At 48.9% G+C, this 22,923-nt stretch overlaps 1 protein-coding gene across 6 annotated transcripts in view; it reads left to right on the top strand.

The window, feature by feature from the left end:
- NRP2 (neuropilin 2) overlaps positions 1 to 20,606 on the top strand; it is an 88,219-nt gene extending 67,613 nt beyond the window's left edge. Inside the window, exons 15-17 of one of the 6 annotated variants that reach the window (XM_062640625.1) lie at positions 367 to 408; positions 16,438 to 16,506; positions 17,137 to 20,606. In XM_062640625.1, coding sequence (XP_062496609.1) covers positions 367 to 408; positions 16,438 to 16,506; positions 17,137 to 17,441 — 416 coding nt within the window. In that variant the 3' untranslated portion in view covers positions 17,442 to 20,606. Of the gene's footprint in view, positions 1 to 366; positions 409 to 6,132; positions 9,048 to 16,437; positions 16,507 to 17,136 lie in introns of those variants that run through there. The other 5 variants (XM_062640628.1, XM_062640626.1, XM_062640627.1 and 2 more) reach the window with 5 other exon arrangements.
- Positions 20,607 to 22,923: the final 2,317 nt, after the last annotated feature.

Genomic DNA, 22,923 nt, shown 5'->3' with positions numbered 1-22,923 from the left:
AATAACGAGGCCAGGGTTGAGCCAGAAACAAAACTGCTCTTGGAAATTTAGGGGGTTTCAGGGTTTCATCACTGGGCTGGTGAGGCTTTGCCTTTGGATGACTCAAGCCAGCCAGCTGAATCCAAATTACCCTCAACCTTAGACATGTTTTCCTCTGAAGTCTGAGTCAAAGATTATTACATGTCTGAGAGCGGGTTTCTCCCTGTCCTGGTAAGGCTGGCTAGCACACGCTCTGTTCCCAGCAAGTGGCTTCTGTGGGGCACAGCCACATGCCTGCTCCACTTGGCCACTGCAAATCAAGAGACATGAACTGTGTCCTTGTAATATCCCTCACTCTGATACTAGGTTTTGTTTTTTCCTTTGCAGAACCCATCACAGCTTTCCCAGGTGAGAACTTCTACTTTCCAGGTAAAACTGCACTTCTCTTGGTGGTTTCTTTCTGCTGGCATGGGCTTTTACATCGAAGAAAAGCAATGTGTGTGCTTATACAAACAGCAAATGTTCTGAGCGTTGAAATGGCAGCTCTATGCTAAACCTCCTCTGCCACAGCAGCAGGAGGTGGCACCCTCTGACTCCTGCTAGGTAACAGGGAGCAGGCAAACACAAGTTACACTGTCTTGGGGCTCAATAGCATTAGGAAACCCACCATCATGAGGTACCCAGCCTCCTGAAGAGCAGCAGAGCTCATAATGGGAAGGCTGTGGAGTAAAGGGTAGTTATCAACTGACTTAAACAAGTAAACCAGTAACCAATTAAAAGTGAAATGAGGTGGTGGTGACTTACATTCATTTGGGGAAGGTTATTTTCTAGTTTATAGATGTTCTGGCAGCGGTGGTGTTTGAGCTGCTGGCGGAGCAGGGCGGGGATGGTGTGCTTGGGAGGGGAAGGGAGTTGGGAGGTAGAAGTGGGAGAGCAAACTGCCAAGAGGAGTTCTGAAGGTGACAGTCAATAAAAGGGAAACAAGGTGAAATGGTGCATTTAATAGCTTAATACTAGCCTGGAGAATAGAAACCAGCATTTGTCTGATCAAACCTACAAAGTAAGAGAAAAGGTGAGGAACTCAGAAAACCTGCTTCTCTCTGTGAGCAGTCAGCAGGGATGCTGTTTGTCTTGCTGTGGGGTGGGAAAAGCTGTCTGCTTTTGCAGGGAAGATCAGTTCAGTCTGTTTGAGGTTTTTTTTCCCTGTGTTTTAATTTTGGATTTTCTTTTCCTGCCCTCCTTTTCAGGAATGTGTCTGGGGGGGGGAGTTGTGATGAAGAGCAAACTTAGGGCTCCCCTTCATACTCACTTGAACTCTTCCCATCCCCTACTCTGCTGTAAGATACGGCTGAGCTCTTCCCTAGAAACAGCTGCATTTCTGTGTGGGGCAAAACTGTCTCTGGTGGGTATGTGCGTTGAGAGCTGTGCTACTAAAAGAAAAGTAGACACTGAGACTGAAGTCAAGTGCACGACTCTGTCCCTGGCGTGTGAGGCAGGCTGTGGAGCATTACCAACGGGAGGGACATCCACAGGGTGTAACACTATATTTTACAGTCATACCCATACTGTAACAACTAGGAATTTGGGTTTGTAGGCTGCTTATTTATCTGCAACTCAGACTTGTGGTGTTACTGAAAAGCTGCTGCAATATTCTCAGCTGACAAAGCCCCATGACCCTTCGTTACTTACACCACCACTCTGTGTTCTCCTGGGTCTGGTCTGGTGCCTATTTTGCAAACATCATCCTTGTCGTTTGGGGCTTGTAATGTATGCTGTCTTCAGTTTGAACCCTCCTCTGGGTCTGTCCCAAAGTCCTGCTAACTCATGTCATTTCTTTTTCTCTTCACCCCATGCCCTGCTGCCTGTATGCCTCCCATTTCTACGTCCTATTCAGCGTGCCTCAGGGCACACTGGCTTGGTAGGGACAGTGTTTGCTGTGCCTAGCACAACAAGGTCCCTGAGCACCACAGCCAGATGCTGTTGCCTTCCCTTCACTTAGGAGCTCACCAGCTTGTGCCAGTGGGGTCCCACCCATTGCTAACGACATCCTAGCACTGGGTGATCTGGAAAGACTGCAGGAAGTATGGAGATGTTCTGTGGCTCCCACCCCTGCACTTACATGATAAGCTGAGAAAGTAAGATGCCATTAAAAATAATAGCAAATCCTTCCTCCCCTGGCTTGGGAGCAAAGCTGAAAATACACACCTTCCAGGCTCCAGGATCACAAGGCAAATAAGAAGAGAATTGTGTGGGTGGAATATCTTTCAGCCTAGTGGGTTGGGATCTTACGAGACCAGTCAAGTGTGCTTAAACTGTGCTGCATTTGAGAGTTGATGCATCTCACCCTTAAAGAGAAGGTGTAACAAGTGGCTGGAAGCAAGAAGTTAGCTAAATACCCGGTTAAAAATCAGAGATGTATTCCAAAAAGCACGGAGACAAACTGGGGAGAATTTGCCTTTGGGATGGTCCCACATTGAGTATCCTGAAATCAAGACAGGGATATCTTCCTGGAGAGATGACAGGCAGCAACTAAGTGGTTGAGGTTGACACTGGTTTTGTGGCATTCAGATTAGAAGAGTGTAATACTTGCTTTCATCTGTGCCATCTATGAAAATTCCAGCTGTGTTGCTTGTCCACAGCAGTTAATGTCAGTGATTTCAGAGAGGAATATGAGCAATGGCAGAGCAAGGCAGGCAGCTCTCTAGGAGGCTCACTGGAAAGGATTTTCTCCTTTTTTGTTCCCTAGAGGATTTTTGCTCTTTCTTCTTTTGGGTTTTTATTTCTGCTGCTGCACTGCTCTAAAACAGGCTCCTGTGGAGTCTCCCCTGTTAGGAAGAAGAGGGGACTGTACCTGGCCAGGTTGGAGGCATAAGTGCAGCAGCACACCCAGATGAAATTGCCCACCGTTTAGGGATTAAATAAGAGTTTCCAGTGAGCAGTCTCCCAAGCCATGCATAACCAAAGCACCCACAAACTCAACAAGAACAGCAGGAGGCATTTCTTTATTAAGGCAAGAGTCCTAGTGAATAAGTGAGGAAGGGCAAGTGTGTGTGTGTGTGTGTGTGTGTGTGTGTGTGGCGGAAGGCAAAGGGGAGTGGAAAAATTATTAAGTTACGAAGATGGATTTTTTCTCCATCTCCCCGAGCAGGGAACTTTTCCACTGATACAAGAGAAAACTTCCAGAGAGCAGCAGAGCCAGTAAAAACAGAGCAGATAACATCAGTGCTGTGTGCTGAGTGGATGGGCAGCTATATTTAGTGGCTGACAGTGTAAGGAAGAACGATCATTAGTGTTGGGAATTGGCTTCGTTAGGGCTCAGAGACAACTGAGTGTGATTCCTTAATGACTTCAGTTGCTAAATGAACTCTCCAGACTTCTGCTATCTCCTCAGCAGGGCCGTGAAGTGCGGAAACAGGGGCCAAGGAGAGGCTCTGCACTACCCCTCATGCTTGCAGCCCCAGCTGCTGCGCAGGGACATCTGGAGTAGGTCAGAGCCAAGCAGAGGTTGTCCTGAATCTGAAACTGCCTCGAGATCCCCCAGGGGTTCTTCCCATGAGCGGGATCATCTGGGGCACATCGTGCTGCCTCCCTTCATCCCCAGGCAGGCAGAGGTGTGTGGGGAAGGGGGCAAGGAGTGCAGGCTCACCACTGTGGTGTGTGTTCCTCTATTGACAGATCCACCCTTTTTACTCCCTGCCCTGCACTGGGTAATGTACAGACATTAGAAAGCCACGGAAACCTTCCTCCCCTCTATTCTTCGGATGGGAGTGCTGTTCTCCTACAGGCTCCAGAGCTGTCGGCATCCCTGACACCTGCCCCCCCTCTCCCCACCCCAGTTTCCACCAGCAAGGCCAGTGCATATCAGTGGTGTGAGCCGCCGTTTGCCTGTAAATCTCTCAATGGACTGAGGTGCTATGTAAGCAGTGACTGTCACTAAGTGTAAACATGAGTGGCCTCTGCACAGTGAGCAGCCCCGTGCTCTTCCTGGGGGTCAACCCCCTGCCCCAGCACTGTCAGGCACAGACGAGGCGTTGCTGATCCATCGGGGATGGTGGTGGGCTGTGTATGGGTGTGGGGTGGCTTGGCCAGTGGGATCTGTGCTGGAGACAGCAGTTCTCACCCTGGTGGGGGCTGATGGCAGCCCCCAAGGGATGTCCCACACTGACACCCCCTGTGTAGGAATGTGCTGCTTCTGTTCCCCCTCACCAGGGTGGTTGGTAGAGATAGAGGAGGAGGACATAGGACTGCCTGCTCCCTGCTTTTCCCACCCCCAACATACAGCCCACCCTGTATCCCCTCTCTTAGGCGCTGGGGGGGGGGGCAGGAACAACAGGGCCACCCCCATTCCTGGTGGTGAGGGGTAGCTGGGGTGAAACGGGGTGAGGGTGGTGTATCTGGCAGGTAGGCTTCTCCTGAGACATCCGAATTCCTTGTGTACAATGACAAATATGTGGGTGGTTCCCAGCCTGCTGCTCTGTAAAAGCAGGATTTGGCTTGGCTGTGTGGGTTTTTTTTCTTGGTTTTGAGGTTTTTTTTCTGTTGTAGCTATGTATCTGGGTGCAGTATTCATTCTTGGTTTTACTCCCTGTGCTCAGGTTTTGAGGGATGGGGAGAGGAGGAAAGCCTTGTGATTGCATTTTCCCTCATCCTCTGTGCCACCAGTAGCAGAAAAGCTGTCTCCATCCCAAGTTTGGAAGCCAGTGGCTCTGCTGGCAGGGCAGTGTTTGTAGGGGAGGGCAGAAACTGTGCTGTGAGATGCCCTTGCTGCTAGCAAAGTGCGCACATCCTGCACTGTTCTGCTTTACTTCCTTGGCATCCTCCGAGCCTGCTGAGGAAACCAAGCTGGAGTTGGTTAGAGCAGAGCTCAACAATATGCTGACACCAAACTGCAGGAGCCCTAAAATTCTGCTTGCCAGCACCTACAGGCTGTGCCCCCCACAGTGTGCCAGGGGCAACAGGAGAAGACAAGCAGAGTAGGGGATCAATCTGTCCAGCACCAGAGCAAACCCTTTGAGAGCTTCCCTGGGGACTTCGGACCCCTTGAAGTAGCCAATGAATAAATGTGGTGCAGAAATGCATCTCTCTGGAGTTACTTACACAAACGGAGCTGGGCAGGTGGGAGCAGTGTGTGCAGGAGGAACAACACAGAGCTGGTCTTGGGCCGTGCGGGTCAGCACAGACACTGATGCTCGGTGCCACCCAAGGCACATGTGTGCGTGCTTGTGTGGGCTGGCAGTGAGGTCCTGTGGCGGCTGATCACCAGATGTGCACACAGCTGTCCCGGGATGACCTAGGAAGGGAGAGCAGGGCTGCAAGGCCCTGCCCTGCAAAACACACTGCAGCTGCGGGAGTAGGAAGGGTTAGCCATTGCTGGGCTGAGCTTGGGCGCTGCCTGCCTTTGAGTTCAAGGGAGGCAGGTACTTTTCCAGGCCTCCCTAGGGTGTGTTTGCTTTATCAGCATGAATTCATGGTCCTGGCTTGCTTAAGCTGTGGAGAGCATGAGTTTCTGAAGTGAGCGTTGGGTTGAATTTCCAGTCTGTGCCATGTAAATAATCGCAACCATTCTTTCTTGCTTTAAAAAGTAAAAAGGAAATCTCTCAGTCTGTGAATGGGCACCTAGTGAGAGCAGGTCTGCGTGCAGAGCACTTTCAGACAGAGATCTTCTTCTCTGTCTTTTCTTTTAGAACAGCAACTGTTTCTTCCTGTAATTTCTTTCCCAGTCTCCTGCTGTAACTTCCTTGCCCATCTGAGGTGATGCTCTTCCTCCAATTAGGAAAGTGATGTGTTTTGTCACTGCTTGACAACATCTGCCATGTGGAGACAAAGCCAGGCAGCCGATCTGGAGAAGGCAAAAAAATAAGGGGGGAAGAAAACATTTGTTGATGCCAGAAATAACAGTAATAATAATGTGCATATGGAATATGTATTGAAATCCAGGCGGCGTGATGAATTAAGAGGGAAGAAAACAGGTCCCTTGAATATGTGGGCTCAGTGAATGCCAGGCTGTGCTCCCCCCCAGGCGCACACCCCATATCCGGAGGCAGCCCTGGCACCTCGTGTTACTCCGTGCTGTACTCTTGAAAGTATGTGTGTTTCTGTTTGTGCGTCTGCATGCCTCCCACCTAGCAACCCTGTTCTGTGTCTCCTCCCCAGGGGCAACCCTCCTGCCAGGGACCGAGCCCACAGTGGACACGGTGTCAGTGCAGCCCATCCCAGCCTACTGGTATTACGTTATTGCCGCCGGAGGTGCTGTTGTGGTGCTGGTCTCCGTCGCGCTGGCCCTTGTGCTCCACTACCACCGGTTCCGCTATGCGGCCAAGAAGAGCGATCACTCCATCACCTACAAAACCTCCCACTATGCCAACGGGGCCCCTGTGGCCGTGGAGCCCACCCTAACCATAAAACTAGAGCAAGACCCCAGCTCGCGCTGCTGAGAGCCGAACAGGAACGAGCGAACAAACAAAACACAAACCAGACAGACAGACAGAAACTAAGACTTCAAATACGTTGCCTCAGTTTTGCACTTTTTTCCTTACCTAGCATACGTGTGAACTCTTAGACATCTCCGTCCCTCCTCTGTCCCCCCCAGCCCTCCCTGAATCTTTTACAAACTCTAAACTAATGCTGCATCTTGGATCGCCAGAAGAGACACAACGCCCCTTCACTTCAGAAGTGAATGCTCCCTTTCAATTACTCTTTGAGGAGTCTCGGGGTGTCGGGTGGGGTTTTTTGTTTCTTTGTGTTTGTTTGTTTGGGGAGTGGTTTTTGGTCAATAGGCTTGTTTGGTTTGGGGTTTTTTCCCTCCTCCCAGTAGGCAACCTGCAAGGGAACTTGATGGAGAGCCTGGAAGCTTGCGTGTGCGGCTCATGCACGAGAGTGCTAAATCTGTGTATGCGAGTGTGCATGGGAATGTGCGTGTCTGACTGACTGAATGTATATTTAGAAACAGCCCCTTTTAATTTGCTTGTTGTCGCTTCTACTTGCACAGGGAATGTTTGTTTTGTTTTTCATTTCTCTCCCCTTCCCGCCTCCCCTCTGGAAGGTCTGGGTCATGTTTATGGTAAATACCCTGATTTGTTTACTTGGGAAAGAGAGCAATGCTTTTTTGTTGCCTTATCTAGCTTTGGCTGGGTTTCTTGTTTGATAGTGTTAATGTCTCGGGTGCAAAATGAGAAGAAGAGGCCAGGCTGGACCGTAGGAATGTCCACCTCAGATGGCTAGAAGAATCCAGAGAGATTCATAGACATCCAAAAAGTAAGATCTCTCCATCTTATTCTTTCTGCAGCCAACATGATAACACAGCCATTGTTTGGAAGTGTGTGTGTGTGGGGGGGAAATCTTCCTTCCCTCACCTGCAAGTGAATCTATTTAAAGTTGCCTTATATCAGAGAAGCTCATAATGAATGTTTTGTTTGTATCTGTTAAAGCCAGCCTTAGGGTAACACATAGACTTCAGGAGGTCTAAGGTGGATGCTGAATACTGTAGTTTCTTGAGAATTGAAGGTTTATTTATTTTATAAGTATCCTTGCTCTGGGTGCTGATGGTTTTGCTTTTACACAGGAAAAGGGGAGAGGGCTCCTCCTTGTCTTTCTGCTAGGACAAGGATAGTTCCCCTTTCTGGGTTTTAGGTATGTTTTTTTAACTCTGCCCAATTCATAGCTGCTGAATCACAAAAATTGCCAGTTGACTTTCTAGAATGTCAGTTAGTTTTGCGTTTGCTAATGTTCTGCTTCTTAAAGCATCAGTGGCATCTAGCAAGCAAAGCCTAGCAGGTGCTCCTTGAGGGGCCCAGCTATTGCTACTGCTTTAACCAGGGAGGTGAGATGGAGCCTCTAACATGCCTCCGACTGTTGAATGGCCCAGCATATTGTAGTGGAAATGCCTTATATAAATTACTGAATGATGAGATGCAAAAGTGGTTTGAATCCTTAACTCTAATCTGTTTCCAGGTGAGAAAAGTACCTCTAGTGAGCAAGGTTTGTGTTCATTTGTGCTGAGTGATCAGATTCCCTCCTCCCTCCTAAACTTGCTAGTGCTCCCCACCCATCCTTTGCCCATGAATATTGCATAGAATGAATTGAGACAAGCAGCTCTGTTAACTTTCCTGCAGTCTTGAGCTTCCTTTTGGTCTGGGGAAAAAGTGGAAACACAAACGGTGCTGTGCATGTGTGATATTGGCCCCTGTTGCAGTGGATCCCTCTGCCCAGGGGATCTCTGTTGATGGGGTGTCAGTCTCCTCTCCCTCCCTGCCTTTATTCATGCAGCCTATTTTAGCTCACATGCTGTTTACTCAACAGGGTTCAGCAGGACCCCCTCAGCTGCAGCAGCAAGGGTCTAAAGCGTGCATGGAGCGCAGAAAAGCCTGGGGTGATTTGGCATGGTGAGCACTTTAGGGGTGGTGAGTGCTCGGGCAGCATCCCACCAAGGTCTGACTCCCATGAGCTTTTCAAGGGCAGCAGGGTTGTCCCTGTCCCAGCAGAGATGGAAGGGACCCGTGTGAGCTCCTGTCACCTTGCAGGTAGTGCTGCCTAGAGAGGCAGCCCCTAGAGAGGAGCTTCCAGGGCCAGAATGCTTTCTCTGGGAGCCTTCTCATTATGCAGCGCTGATGTTGCAGTGCATATGGCTGGTGATGTGAAATCCCAGCCATCCACTCCTCCTCAGCCAGCTCCAGATTAAAACAGATGTGAAATAGTGGCATGTGCTTGCTGCATTTTCAGGTCAGCCCAGGCCATGTCAGCAGATGATAGCATCACGTTTCCAGTCAGTTCAATCTCCCTAGGTCAGACGATCCCCTCGCTTCAACCAGGTTCACCCCCATGGACGTAGCAAGTGCGCATCGGTGTGTCAGGGAGGAGAATGTGGCACCCTGTCTTTCAAACCAAAATCACCAAAGACAAAACAGAAGGTCACTTCCTGATTTTTATTCCCAGTTCTCCCCTGCTCCTCAAGCCCTGACATCCCCAGCGTTGCCCAGTTGCCTGTGTGTGAAAAATATCTTGTGGAAATTTGAAACTCTTTGAAGATGTATTGTGTGGAATGTAATAAAATGATGATATTTTTATACAAATATCTGGGGGTTTTCTTCCTTCTTCTTTCTGTGCTAACGAGAACGCTGTCGGTTGAAGCAAAGCGGTGCTTCAAAACTCCATGTTTTCTTTTGGAGCATCAGGGCTGTTTGCTTTAGCGAAGTGAAGTTCCTGTTCCTGCTGCAGGCAGACGCAGCTCTTGTGTGCGCACCCTGCCTTGCTGCATTCAGGATCAGGCCATTAGCAGTGGCTTTTAGATCCATTACATTTGTACCAGCCCGCAGTGGGAGTTTTGGGCGGCTGGACTGACACTGGGGTTGTCTGGGGATTTCGATAGCGTTTCTTAAGTGCTAAATGGCTCACTGTGATTATGCAGAATTTCTCCAGCCGGGCCCCTGGAGACAGGACATCCGACTTCCCAGGGCCCTGGGGGCCAGCTTGGCTGCCAGCTCAGCCAAACCATGCGCTCCGGCCATAAGCACATTGAACACCGGGTAAGCCATTACCAAAATGAATAATGAAAATGGCAAGGCATTCCTCTCCCATGAAACCCTTGTTGGGCTTCTGCGTGTCAGGCTGCATAGGAGAGCTGTGTGTGAGCAGCCCAAGTACAGCAGCACCAAGGGTATGTGCCCCCTGCCTTCCCTCCGTCCGAGTCCTCCCATCTTGTGAAAGGGATCTCTGCTGCAGCATCTTCCCATCTTCTCTAGGTGTGCCTTTCGCCCCTTCAGAGGAGTCAGCAGCATTGCATTTCATGTGAAAGATATTTTGCTGCCAATTTGAGAGGTTTTCTTTCCCTTCTGCATTTATTTGCCTTCTATCATATTCTTTACTCTGGCATGCAGCTCAGCTTTGCAGTGAAACTTCCTGGCTTTACAAGGAATTCAGGCCATCAACAAAAAATAATTCAAATGTGATCCCTCCCTGTGGGTGTTCAAACACAAATGGAGCTGAGGAACCATGCTATCTTTTCTTTAGCTTTTTTTTCCCCCCATCTAATTGTACAGCAAAGCCCATGCACTTGTAATTTGCATTTCGTACACTTCAGTGAATGTCCAAGCAAAACTTAAAAAAATATGCACATGCGAAAAGCGGGGGGGGAAAGACTGGCTGATGGCTTCCCAACAAGGAGGAAAAAAATTCTGTGAAGTAAACAGACAAAAAGGGAGGAACCATTTGGGGTTTAATTATTCCTTATGTGCGCCACAGCCAGATTGACCAGGGAGTTGGGTGCTGCTCAGTCTGCTGCTCATCATAAGGAAGAAGGCAGCTAAAATGAGCACACTTCGTTTAAGAAAAATACAACTTGGTGTGATTTTGATGCAACCTCTGCTGCAGGTAGTGTCAGGCATTTAAGAGTCTATTTTAAAAGAAGAAGGGGTAAATGGGGTAGCAGCAGGGGCTCCGTATCTCAGAGTGTCATTAGGGGTGGAAGGCTGCTGTCTCCTGCATGTCACGGGAAGGGTGCAGGCGTGAGTCCCCTGGCGGTATGTGGGGTGATGGTGTCTTTTTACCTCTGCAGTTGCTGCTGGGTTGTAGGGAAAGTGACTCCGTGTGGCTGTGGGTGAGGACCCAAGGGCACTCTGTAAGTGGTGGCACAAAGCCGGTGGCTAACAAGGGTGTGACAGAGGGAGCGATGACCTGGCAAAGCAAAGGGTGCCAGGGGAAGGGCTGTGCTGTGCCTTGCCTGCAATGTCAGCATGCTGGAGATGGATGATGGCTCAGGAGTGCTCATTCACCTAGCTGGGTCAGCCTCATGCCAGGACACTTGGCACAGGGAACCCTGAGCTGCTTGTCCCCATGCTGAAAGGGCAACATTGGCTTTTCCTGGGCAGGGTTGAAATGCCCCTGGTGGTGAATGGAAGGGAATGAGGTAGAAACCAGGCTGTGCTGGGATTTTTGCCCCTCTAGAAAACCTGTGAAAACCTTTATAAGGGCTGGCCCCATCTTACCCCATGTCAGAGCAGCAGAGTGAGGCACACAGACACCAGGCGAGGGCCTCTAGGCGAGCTTGGACAGCCTGTTGGCTTTCTGCCACAGCTCCTCCATCAGTGGCTTTGGCGGCTCTTAGCAGCAATTGCAGGCGTGACTGCCAGTTTGAGGAATAGTGTCGTTAGCCATTGCTGCTGTAAAAACAAACAGCAACAACAGGGAGAGTGATAAACGTATCAGGATGCCGCAGAGCTGCCAGCTTCTCCCCCGGCTTCCAGCCCTTGTGCGGTGGTAGTGGACTGGCAGTGCTGCCCTTGCGCTGAGGAGCTGGGACTGGTGAGCTCCAGCACAGAGCACCAAACCCAAATGGTGGCTCCTTACCTGGGTAGTCCAGCACTAAGAAGGAAAGAGGAAAACCATGCTATATAATGCCCCTGTAATGCCCTACGCACACGTGCTGCCACCACTCTTTCCCTGGCCTGGTGCTGGTGCTGAGGAGAGGTGCAAAAGCAGGACATGCCAGGGAAAGGTTTGGGCTGCAACAGAGGATGTGATGCTGGAGGGAGGGTTTGGCAGGGTCCTGAGTTTGGGCAGCTGCCTTGGCCATCCTCCATGCATGCAGCGAGGGCAGGGTGCCACGCATTGGAGGGCAGTGCTGGGGCTGGTAATAGCTGCCTGCTTGCGTTTGCCTCCACACCTAGCCTGGCTTCACATCTCCAAGAGCTTTCAGTAGGGTCTTCACCTGGCAAGCGATGATTCCCTATCTTCTCTGCACATGGGAACCCAAGGAACACAAGAGATTCCTCAATGCCCCTTGGTTTGATGATTGTTCTGCAATGTGAACCATGCACTGCTGCTGAAGCAGCCCCAAGGCAATCTGAGTATAAGGTCTGGGGGTTCTTGTGCTGCAGAGGCCAGGGAGAAGCTACTTGTTTGCTTTCTTTAATGCTCAGCTGTAGCCAAAGCACTGTTTTAATTTGAAATTTGGCAGGGATTTAGCCCTTTTGTAAACTAAAGTTGTTCTGTGTTTCTGGAGGAGTGAGGAAGGGAGAAGTGAGGCTGATTTGGGGCTGGAAATAGAGCGGTGGGGGATTCAGAGGGAGTGTTTCTGCCTGGTGCCTGTGCTGCTGCTTTGAGAAGCACTTCCCTGCTCACGGAGGGTGGGAAGTGTTGCTCCCGCAGCCCCCTGGGCTCCCAGCCGAAGGAGCAGCGCGGCGCTGCTGCCGCCAAACAGAGCGGAGTCAAGGCGAGGCCACAGCGGCTGCTCCGCTGTGTCAAAACAAAGTGATGTGAGTTGGAGTCACACTATTGCTGCCGAGAGAAAAGGGCTGGGAATGAGCAAAGGGAGAAAAGCGAGCACGAGCGCAGAGCTGGAGCTCTGGCTGCCAGCACTGGGGAGCGGTAATTTCTGACCCCCTTTTCCCGGACTTAGCTGTGTGTTTCAGCCCTTCCTGGGTGCTATTTGGCAGGGCAGCAGTTGTACACCTCCAGTGTTCCCCTTGCTGGGCAGGATAGCACCAGCCAAGATGGATGTTGTAGCCGCAAGAGAGAGGGGTGAACACATAGGAGGACACTTGCTGCTTTCAGGGAAGCGAGCAGCATATGGTTGTTTCCCCATTGTGGAAAGCACCAGAGGGCAGCCAACTTTTGTACCGGGATGCACGGCTCAGTTGTTACTAGAGAGTGAGAGACGGTAGGTAGCAGAGACCACCAGCCGTCATCACCTGGTGCATCTCCTTTGTCCCCAGAGCCTGTGGATGCCTGCGGGAAGTGGGAGCAGGATGGCAGGAGTGCTCTCTGCTGTGTGCCAGGGAGGATGTGGGCAGGCAACAGAAAGGGCTCAAAATTACTGCAAGTTTAATGTACCATTTGGGGAAGGCACCTTCTGTTGAGAAGCTCATTTTGTTCACCTATGAAGACTGAGAAGCAATGCCTCTGTGTAGAGTGATGCATGGTAACGAACAGAGCTTTGTCCTGCAATGGAGGGACCTGGCAGGATGCAGTGCTCAGTGCCCTGATTGAAACCAGACAAAGTCAGTCCAGGAAGAAAACAGCATTTTTTTCTTGATGGTGGTCATTTGCCTTGGAGGAATGCATCTATGTTGGGACTGGATGTCCTCTCCAAGACAATAGCTCTTGTCTTGTTGCAAAGGTCTCTGCCTGAGGCAGTGTGCATTGCCAGTAAGTCCCTGCAAGCAGGCTGTCATTGAGTGTGTGTGGTGGTGGGAAGTACATGCCAGTCCATATGATGCACTGGCCTCAGCTTTGCAGTTGAGGGGCCTTGGGTAGATCTGGGAGAGCTTTCCTGCAAGAGGTGCGTGTATGTCTGTGGTGGGACATCAGAGAACCTTTCTCTTGTGTACTCTTGTGCCTCCCCTGCTGTCCTGGCAAGGCACAGCAAGCTACATGTCACTCCCTTCCAGTAATCCCCTCCTTGGCCCGATCTCTCCCACCCCTGCTGCTATTTTAAACCAGACGTACATTGAAGTTCCTTAATCTCTGGAAATACTAATTTTCTCCTCTCCCTCCATGTGAGTTCATATGAACGTGGTACTTAAGTCGCTCCTTGTCTTTGATTAGAATCTTATCTTTCTTTTTTCAGGTCCCATAAATTAGCCTTTTAGCTGGCAGTGCTTTCAGATCCAACAGATAACAGCCTTTCTCAGCATCTGGCCATTTCCAAAGGCATCGCTAACATCATCTTTGGGGCATGACTGGCTAGGTGCTCACAGCTATAATTCAGCACACACGCTTTGAAAAAAGCTTTTCACTTAGTAGAAAGCATTCCTCACGTTTAAATACAGTTTCCCCTAATTTTCTTGCCTACCCTTCTCTAGTATTTTATTTTTTTTTCATTTTAAAATGCAAGGAAAATTGCACCTGAAAGCTGCCCTTTAAGGAAGCGTCTCCCCACAGCACAGGGCACAGCATGTTTCTCCCATTCTGCCCAGCAGCTTGTGAGGCTTTTCTGAGGACCACTTTCCAAAGGGGCACTTTCCATGGCCTGCTCCACTTGTGACAATATTGCTGAGACTTGTCACAAAGGAGCACAATTGATGACAAATAGCAGGCTAGTCTCTGTGAGAGGAAATCATCTCCACTAGGAACTGCAATTGAGACCACCAGCTTCAGTTTCCACAGACAGCCACACAGCCAGAGCTGATTTGTTAATGAATTGAGAAACCCCAGGACGGAAAAAGAAACGTTGAGTCCTATTTTTCCAAAGCCAGAGTAGAACCCTGTGTGACAACAGACAACCTGATAGCAGTGAAATGGCATGCAGAGAACAGAAGAATGAGGGCCTACCACAGGTCTGAGGAGGAAAGAGAATGGGTGAGGAACAAGATATATTTTGAGCAAGACTTGGAGTCATGTTAGCATGGGGAATTGAGAAAATTGTTAGAAAAGTAAATAGATTTTGGGCTTGGCTTTTTGTATAAATGTTCTCTCTTTTCAAGTTTTCCCAGTGCTCCTTCCTTTCAGGCTGGAAGAACTGGTGTTCTTTTGAAAGTGTTGATTAACCAATACTTTGTTTTTTCTGGCTTTTCCCTCAAGGCTACCCTGGGAAATAAAAGAGCACCAAATTGCTAGTTTGTTCTCACACAAAATTTAGAGGAGCTACGATATGGAAAGGCAAAAGGCTTCAACAGTCTTTTCCCACACATGGGCTCCTTGGGCAAACCATGGTCCAGTTTTGACCTTTGCTTGTGTTCGAGCAGCCTGCAGTTTCCACAGAGTTGTGTGGGTGACACGGCTGGCAAATGTCATTGCTTGTCTTCTGATGGAGGACTAGCAGAGCAGACGTCTCCGCGTGTGAACTGCTTTGCAAGTTATTTTTCCACATGTTCGCCTCTAAATGTTTGCAAGGGGCCCTCAGGCAGTTCTCCCAGCCCTAAGATGTTGCCATCTGGGCCTGTCAGTTCTGGAAGTGTTGAGAAATCATGTGAACTCGCTGCTAAAGTGAGGATTTACAGAAAATGGTGTGCACCTATGTTTCTTCAGCAACCTACCAGCTGAATTACCTGGCTCACTAGACACAGACCTCATCCTCAGGAGGGCCAAGTGTTGTTCCTGTTGCTAGGCTCACTTGAAAATTCAAAGAAATCCCTTAATCCTTTGAGTGCAGAAGGCAAAAGGCAACTCTACCCAAGGAATGGGTATTTGGGAAGGTATCATTAGTACCAGCACAGAGGATCATTGCAGTCAGGTATAAGGTGGTGCTGAGGCAGCATGGCATTCAGCAGAGCCCCCTGCTCTGGAAGTGAACCTTGAAATGTCTCTGGTGGGGAATTGCCTCCTACCATTGCCTGGGATAGCAAAAATACATGATTTGACAATTCAGGAGGGCTTTTCAAGTCCTAAATCTCTGTGAAAATATGCACAAATATTCTTTTATAGGCTTCTGAATAATTTCTTCACACGTGGCTTTTTGGGCACAAGTTACATTCTTTGGGTTTTGTTGTTTACAAGCAAACTCTTTAAACACTTCTTGCTATTTTCACACAAGATGTGAAGTAGCCTTGTTTTTTTACCATAACTATTTCAAGAGTGTCACTTCTAGCACTTTCTAGTAGTCCCTCATTTTCTGCATTCCTGATCATTTCAAGGTGCCTTCTCAGTTGAGCACCCCAAGCTACTGTCAGCTTTGAAAAATCTAAGCAGATAGAAATGAAAGGGCATCTTCTTTTGGAAAACTGAAAAAAGAGCCATGGTAACTATACATAGAGATAATGCTAGGAAGGCTGCACAAGAAAATAACTTCTGCTCTGGAATTACAGCGTATGCATTTGGTCACTAGTGCTTGATCTGTGCTGAACAATAAGAAGAAATGTCACCACTAAAAGGAATTTGGATCAGAGAAGTGTTAACATAAATACCTAGATATGGACACCCATTTGCCGCTCTCCCCATTTCAACCAGCTTTTGCATTAAAACATATAATGATGAAACATGACTTCCTCAAATTACTCAAATTTCAGATAAATTTGAGTACCCAAAGAGAAAGTGGGTCATTGAAGCTGTGTGTCCAGTAAGATGTATGGGAAAACATGAAAAGTAGAGTGTGCTAAATGGATCTAGCATTAGTGGCAAGTAATGACAGGCACTATGATCCTAATCAGAGTTGTAAGGATAATACCCACGAGCCTGTTAATAGTGAATTATGGCCATTATGCAGGCACCAATGACAATATTTTAGTGCTATTCAAGTTATCTGGTCTCTTTGCTTTTCACTCGCTCTCATTTCTTCTTAAAAGCTGGTCATTTGGTGGTCATGAAATGTCATGTAGTGGGAAGATGCTGTTCTCTCAAGTCTGAAAGACTCTTTATTGACTTTAGTCGAAGGAAGAGGAAGAGTTCTTCCTCCTTCCATGAGGAAGAGCCTTGCTGTAGTTTAACTACTGTTTTCTTCCAACCAGTCTTGCAGTCCAGTCACCAGTGACAATAATGCCCCCAAAAATCCACTTTAAACAAATGGTGCTTCCCGTTTTGTTGTTCTAGTAAACTTCCCAAGAATGGAGGATGACTTTCCGATCTCTGAGCAAGACTTTGAAGACAACGATGATTCAGGTTGGTACCCAAATGACACACAGGCAATTTGTCTGGGGAAACTTGTGTTTCACTATGAGATGCTACAATTAATTACTCATAAACTTCAGCTTTAGTGGGAGTTTTAAGCTAGAACATGCTTGAGAAAATACACTGATGTGGTGACTTAGTGTCTGGACAAAGACATTAGGTTCTTTTCTTGTTTTCCTTTTTCAGCAGCCAGCCAGCAACCTTTAAAAGTCAATATATTGTATTTGTGTTAGGACAAGTGGAACTGATCTTTCAAGCATTAATTGCTGCTTGCATAGCATTTTGACTTGTAAATGGAGAAAACTAAGTCTGGGTGCTGTGACATATTGTTTCCATAGTTTTGAACCCAATGGCACTTGAAAGGCCAGAGTTTTGGTGAGTGTAAAATGCTAGCATGCTATTTAGATAGCCTGAGATGTAAATGAGAATTAGGGCACCTCGCTTTCTTGGTAGTTCAGTGCTTCACATCACTTCTAGACCTGGGCTAGTGAATCCCATGGAAAGATACCCATGGCAGGGCTTATACTCTTGTAAAGCCATCATAACTCAAGTGAGAAATGCATAAAGGTGATGGGGGAAAAAGTGATCCCTGGATAATAAGAAGTGCCCATTCCACTGCAGATTACTTTGGATCGGATAGGAACGACACACTGTTCTCTACTAACTCTCCAGGAACCCCAAAGCTGGACAAAGAGAAAAGCTGGCTGTACACCCTGGATCCCATCCTGGTGACCATCATAGCAATGAGCTCCCTTGGCGTCCTCCTCGGGGCCATCTGCGCTGGTCTGCTTCTCTACTGCACGTGCTCGTATGCCGGGCTGTCCTCACGGAGCTCCACCACGCTGGAGAACTACAACTTCGAGCTGTACGATGGCATCAAGCACAAGGTCAAGATGAACCACCAGAAGTGCTGTTCGGAGGCCTGATGGGTGCCCTGGGGATCACCCTCAGCGTTGTGCCCGGTGAGGTGGGCTGGCAGGGGGGTACTTTATTTGCTGTTTTCCATGGGAACTGAATGCCATAATGGGGAACGAGGAGTGCGGGAGGAGCGAGGGGAGGCGCTGCTCCTGCCACCAGGTCCCACCGGTGGGTCACGCTCCGCCAGGACCGTGCGGGCTTTTCCGCAACCTGGACTGTGCTGGGTGAGGGGGGACCGAGACCCTTGTCTATTGGTTCATCTTCATTTTCTGCTGATGCGAGTGGCTGGGATGTGGCACAGGAAACTGGTTTACCTTTTGGATGTGAAAACTAAATGTTGATTGTTATTTTCCACCTCCTTTCTCTGGTGAGTTGCTGAGAAGGCTGAGGGATTTCTTTAGAAATAACACACACACAGAAAGACCCTGTCCATTTTAGACCCCATCCAGATATTGTTTTGGCTGTAGGGATTTGTGCATTTCACACTAAGTCCAGAACGCTGCAGTTTCCAGTCCTGAAAATGGAAGCGTGTTGTTACCTTCAACTTTCCTTCTCCTGGTAGGGTGGAAAAGTGCGATACTGGCTTTAATGTCAGCGGTAGCAACAGTGCTTCCCAAAATCATTAAGAAATAAAATAGAAAGGAAACCCTATGTGTAGAAGCACCTCTTTGAGAGAAGCTGAAGAGCCTTAAAGCAATTTGCGAATAAGAGCCATTTATTAAATCCAGATCTTGGATTGCAACAGCTGAGGCCTTCATCAGGAAGGCCTTTCTTTGAATCTCCCACCCATCTCGATCCTGCCCTTCTTCTTTTTGCTATAATGCAAAAGTTGCAGCAAACGAAAAGTAAAGCCTGTCAGGCTGCCGGCGCTCAGGCAATGGCTTGGGGAAGGGGGCTTCACTCTTGGTTTGACTTGGGGCACGGTGCTGAGGTCTCTCCAAAGTGCCAGGGAGGGAAAATAAACAGGGGAGGAGGCTGGAGCCATGCCCATGTCCCTGGGAACCCGCTCATGGCACCCACCACCCCGCTCTTCGCTGGCCCTCTCTCTTTCACAGTGCTCCCCTTCTTCATGGAGCTGGGGAGCACAAGCTGGCGCTGTCGGCACTGGTGGACCAAACGGCTGCCGCCGTATCCCTTCGGAGCAAAGCTGCATTGTTCCCGATCAGTAGCAAAAACCTGAAGTTTTATTTATGATGAGCTGTGTTTTGTTTTACTTTGAACAAGTGCCTTAGAAGAAGTATTTTTCCTCCATCTGATGATCAGTGCTGTATCAAACAACAAGTGAGGCCTTCATCCTTCCCTGGCAAAACACTCAACACTCTCTACCCAGTAGAGCCCGGGAGAAGTCTGGTCCTTCTGCTTTCAAGTGGTCTGGCTACATTGTCTGGCAGCTGATACCTCTCCACTTACCACTGTGCCGTGGGAGAGGAGTGTTATGAAAACAATTTAATGGAGAAACAAGAATTCAAGCGCTGGGCCCCAAACCAATGCCTTCTTTTCCAATTCGGCACAGATTGATTGTCCCTATCAGCTTGCACGTGTATAAGCAGGAAAGCTTCCCAGCACGTTGTGTTTGCTTTTCCAGAGCACTTTGGAAATACCTGACGTGTCCTGATTTTACATTTTGCCTAGCAAATAGTTTGGGGAGGGATTTTTTTTGCCTCACTAACCACAGAACGCCAAAGGTGTGATGTGCTGTGAAGCTCAGTTGGCACAGCACCTGCAAACACATCCTGCAGGAGGCCAGGTGTTTGGGGAGACAAGCAACATCTGTAGAGGAGATGAGCACGGACAGTGCCACAGCTGCTCCTCGGTGTGGTGGGAATGGGAACATTTATCTAGTGTTTCATGGAAAGCTCCATCTGACAGTAAAGGTTGGGGGGGGGAGACTTCTCCACTGTGAGAAAGATGCCTGGGTTACTGGGGAAGCTGATACCAGCAGCTGTGTCATCAAAACATCCACAGTTCATACACAGACATGCAGGGACGGGCAGACACAAAGGCCTTCACTTTTTTAATTCACGCTGTCTGCCCAACAGAAACAGCAGTAAACGTATCTCAGATTCTCCTTTCCAATCACCGTATTTCTTTTGGCGTTCTTTGTGGACAAATTCCACAGGGGTGTTATTTTACCGCACAGAAGAAACAGGCAGTAAGAGGGAATGTACCCGACCATTTCAAAGCTGGATTGCTGCTGCTGAATGATTTTTATCCCCTTCAAATCACAGGAGAGGGGAAGGATGAATGGGAAAAGACCATACAGTAGAAAAGTTGACTTAGGCAAACAATAGGTGAAAATATATAAATTAAAAAGGTGACGTTATGGTGTCTAGTAGGCGTACAGAGAAAAGAGTTCATGTATACATATATTCAGAAATAGTGTGTTTGCACACGCACGTGAATTCTCTGTATGTATCGTGTATGTGACTTATTCCGTGGGACTGACTCGTGTTAATATATCTCTTGATCTGGGGCAGGACAGTACTGCTGATCTTGGCACTAACTTGGGCTCAGCAAAGCGCCTGCCCTGTGTGTCCTGCTTGCCCCTTCCCGACAGGGCAGGACCCACATGCATGCGCTTGCCGGGCAGGAGCAGGCCGATAATGCTGCAAAGCCGATACCTCACTTACCTCTGCTGGGTGCTTTACTGTTCTACAGAAAACTGTGTTTGATTGTAACTTCAACAGGGGAAAGAAAACTCGTCAGTGCATTCGATTCATTGCATCCTCCTCTGCAAATAGATTAGAATTTCTGACCACAATTCCCTCTGTGAAATTCAGAAAAGAGAGAAAAAATTGGTGTTAATGCCTTCGCTGAAATGAGCTGTTGCCTCCACGCTCTTCCCATGGTGAGGATGTGTTGCTAACAGGCGGGCTGTAGTGCCGGGTGATTTCATTCTGTGGGAAGGTGCTGGGGCTGAGCATGGGAATTAAAGCATTAAGAAATTATATGCAGAAATGGAACTTCTCCAAGGTTTGCAGTTCAAGGTGTTTGACCGTTCACTGGCTGAGCCAGGACTTATGGACTTAAAAGAGCTTTTACTGTGATTCTTCGGTGTAAAAAAAAATACAAACAAAAAAAGAAAAAAAAAAAGAAAAAATCGAACTGTGTTTATATGATTTGTATAAAAACCTTTTAAAATTACTATTTAATAAACATTATGGTAGAGATTATGTTCCAGTGAGGTTTTTATTTATGGAAGAGCAGCAACAAGGAAACCAAACTGAGAGAGCTATGGGCAGCCAAAAACCTCAGGAAAACAGGGGCACAGCTAGAGGTGTGCAGGGCCATCCCCACTGCACTTCTGTGCTGTGCACTGCCCATCCCTTCAGATGACCCTGAGGTGATGTGAGGCTTTAACAGAGCCCCTGTGCATACATGCATCATCTCACTCAGACACAGCCTCTCCTCCCAGAGCCAGGCACTGCTGGAAGCTGCTCTGTCCCAAGAGAAGCACCTGAGTGCAAACCCAAAAGTGAATCCAATCTCTTCTTGCCACTCTGCACCTCTGCTGCTGGTGATCCTGGAGAGGAGTGCTCTTTTTAGCTAACAAAAACATCATTTAGGACTAAAACAGCTCAGTGCTGAGCAGGAAGGTGCAGTCAAGGCAGTGCAACCACAGAGCTCAGTAACGGTGAGCCACGGGGATGAGGGTTTGAGGGGAAAACAATGACTGCATGCAATGCAGAGGATGACACAGGTACTAAGCAAGGAGCAGCCTGCCCTCTCTGCCTCCTTCCAGCCACCCTTGGGGGTACACAGGGATCCAAACTGTTCCAGCTCAGCTGCCTCATTGCAGTGCAGGAGCTGGGTGTCAGCTTAACCCTGTCCTGGTCCCAGGCCCTGTGATGGAGGGCAGTGACCGGGATGACGTGGTCCCCTCTGGTTTTGCTTCAGCCCATCTTTGGGGGTCACAAGAGCAGCTGGCAGTGAGGACTCCCAGCAAACCCCAAAGCCAAGCCTGATCCCATGCACTTGGCTTTTCTACCCTCTCTCTGCTCTGTCCTATCACCCTGATGATGGCCCTGGCCCAAGGGAACCACTGCGTCTCAAGTGGTCCCAGCCCCCTGCAGTGTCCCTGCACTGGCTGGCCAGCAGCCAGCATGGGGCTGCAGGGAGCTGGCTGGAGAAGCAGTGGGGCTGAGCCTGCATCATGAGAGCTCTTGTTTATTTATGGGCACCCTGACAGATGAGAGCCAATCCATCAAGCCCTGGGTGCCTTGAGAGCAAATGAAATTTTGCTGCCATCTCCTTACCTCCAGCGCGGTGTCCCCCTCTCAAAGCACGCGTGTGTTAAAGAGGGTCTTTAAGCAATGAAGGGCAGCTAGCAGCTTAGATGAAGATGACAGTGTAGCTGCAACCTTGACAGCTCTTCCCTCACCCAGGAATAAAGAACTGATGTGCAGATTGATACTTGGGGGAGAGGCTGTCAGAGAGCAGGACAGAGACGTCAGATAAGCGACTCAATCAGTGTCAGACCTGTCCTGCCATAACACCGCCTGTAAATCACTGTGGTTAGAGGCGCCTCCTCTAAAGCGAAGAGCAGAAAGCAGGTAATAGAGAAACGGGGGGCAAAGCAGATGTGTGCATTGCCTGGGTTAAAAGCCTGAGAGCTGGGCTGCAGCTCCACCTGGGCACAAAGAGAATGCAGGCACCCGCATCAGGAAATTTAAATCTTTAGGGATTTCTTTCGTAGCATGAGCTGGGTGGGCTCATTTGGGTGGGCTGCTTTGCCACTGGCAGGCTGGAGTGGGGCCCACAGGTGCCTGTGTGCAATTGCCATGCAGTAGGGGCCATGGGAGTATTTCATGTAGCACAAGAGTAATCAGGGACTGAGCGGGCTAATGAAATCAATTTCACCATTATCAAGCTGCTCCAAGATGGGGATCCAGCGGCTCCATCACATCCTTGAGAGCTGATTGCAATCGTGCACATGCCCTCACTGTCTCCCCTGCCCCGTCTTCTTTGAAATATTCCTTTGCTTTCATGTTTAATGGGAAACCTTTTCAAATAATGGCTTGCTCCCTGGCCAGCTGGGGGCTTGGCAGGGAGGGGAGCCATGGGGCTGAGCTAATAACTGGATTCGTAATTAATTAATTGCAGCAGGTGCAAGTGGAGCTTCCCATCGCCTCTGTCTCTGAAGAGCTCCTCTGTCTCCCGGAGCCTGGTGTTACCACCAGCCTTCCAAGGCACTGAGCAAAACCTGGTGCTGGCTTTACCATGGACAGTGACTTGGGCAGACACAGAGGCTGGTGCTCTCATCCGCTACCCATGGACACCAGCCTCCTTGCAGCACATTGCCTTCACATATCCACATCTGCAAGGCTTCCTATGCTCAGACCATGATGATTAGAATCTATAAAGGCTCCTTCTCCCCACGGGGCTCCCTAATGCTTCTCCCTGGGGAGGTTCACTGTAGCTGCACTGAAATCATTCGCACCCCACCAGATGGGCCAGACCCACCCGGACATGAGAGGTGTTGATGATCTC

This window comes from Pezoporus occidentalis, unplaced genomic scaffold (genome assembly GCF_034315485.1).
Source record: "Pezoporus occidentalis ecotype Australia unplaced genomic scaffold, CSIRO_AGI_Poc_V1 ctg66, whole genome shotgun sequence".
In the NCBI taxonomy this organism is placed as follows: Eukaryota; Metazoa; Chordata; class Aves; order Psittaciformes; family Psittacidae; genus Pezoporus; species Pezoporus occidentalis.
Note: the sequence above shows the minus strand (reverse complement) of the source record. Positions and strands in the feature narration are given on the sequence as shown.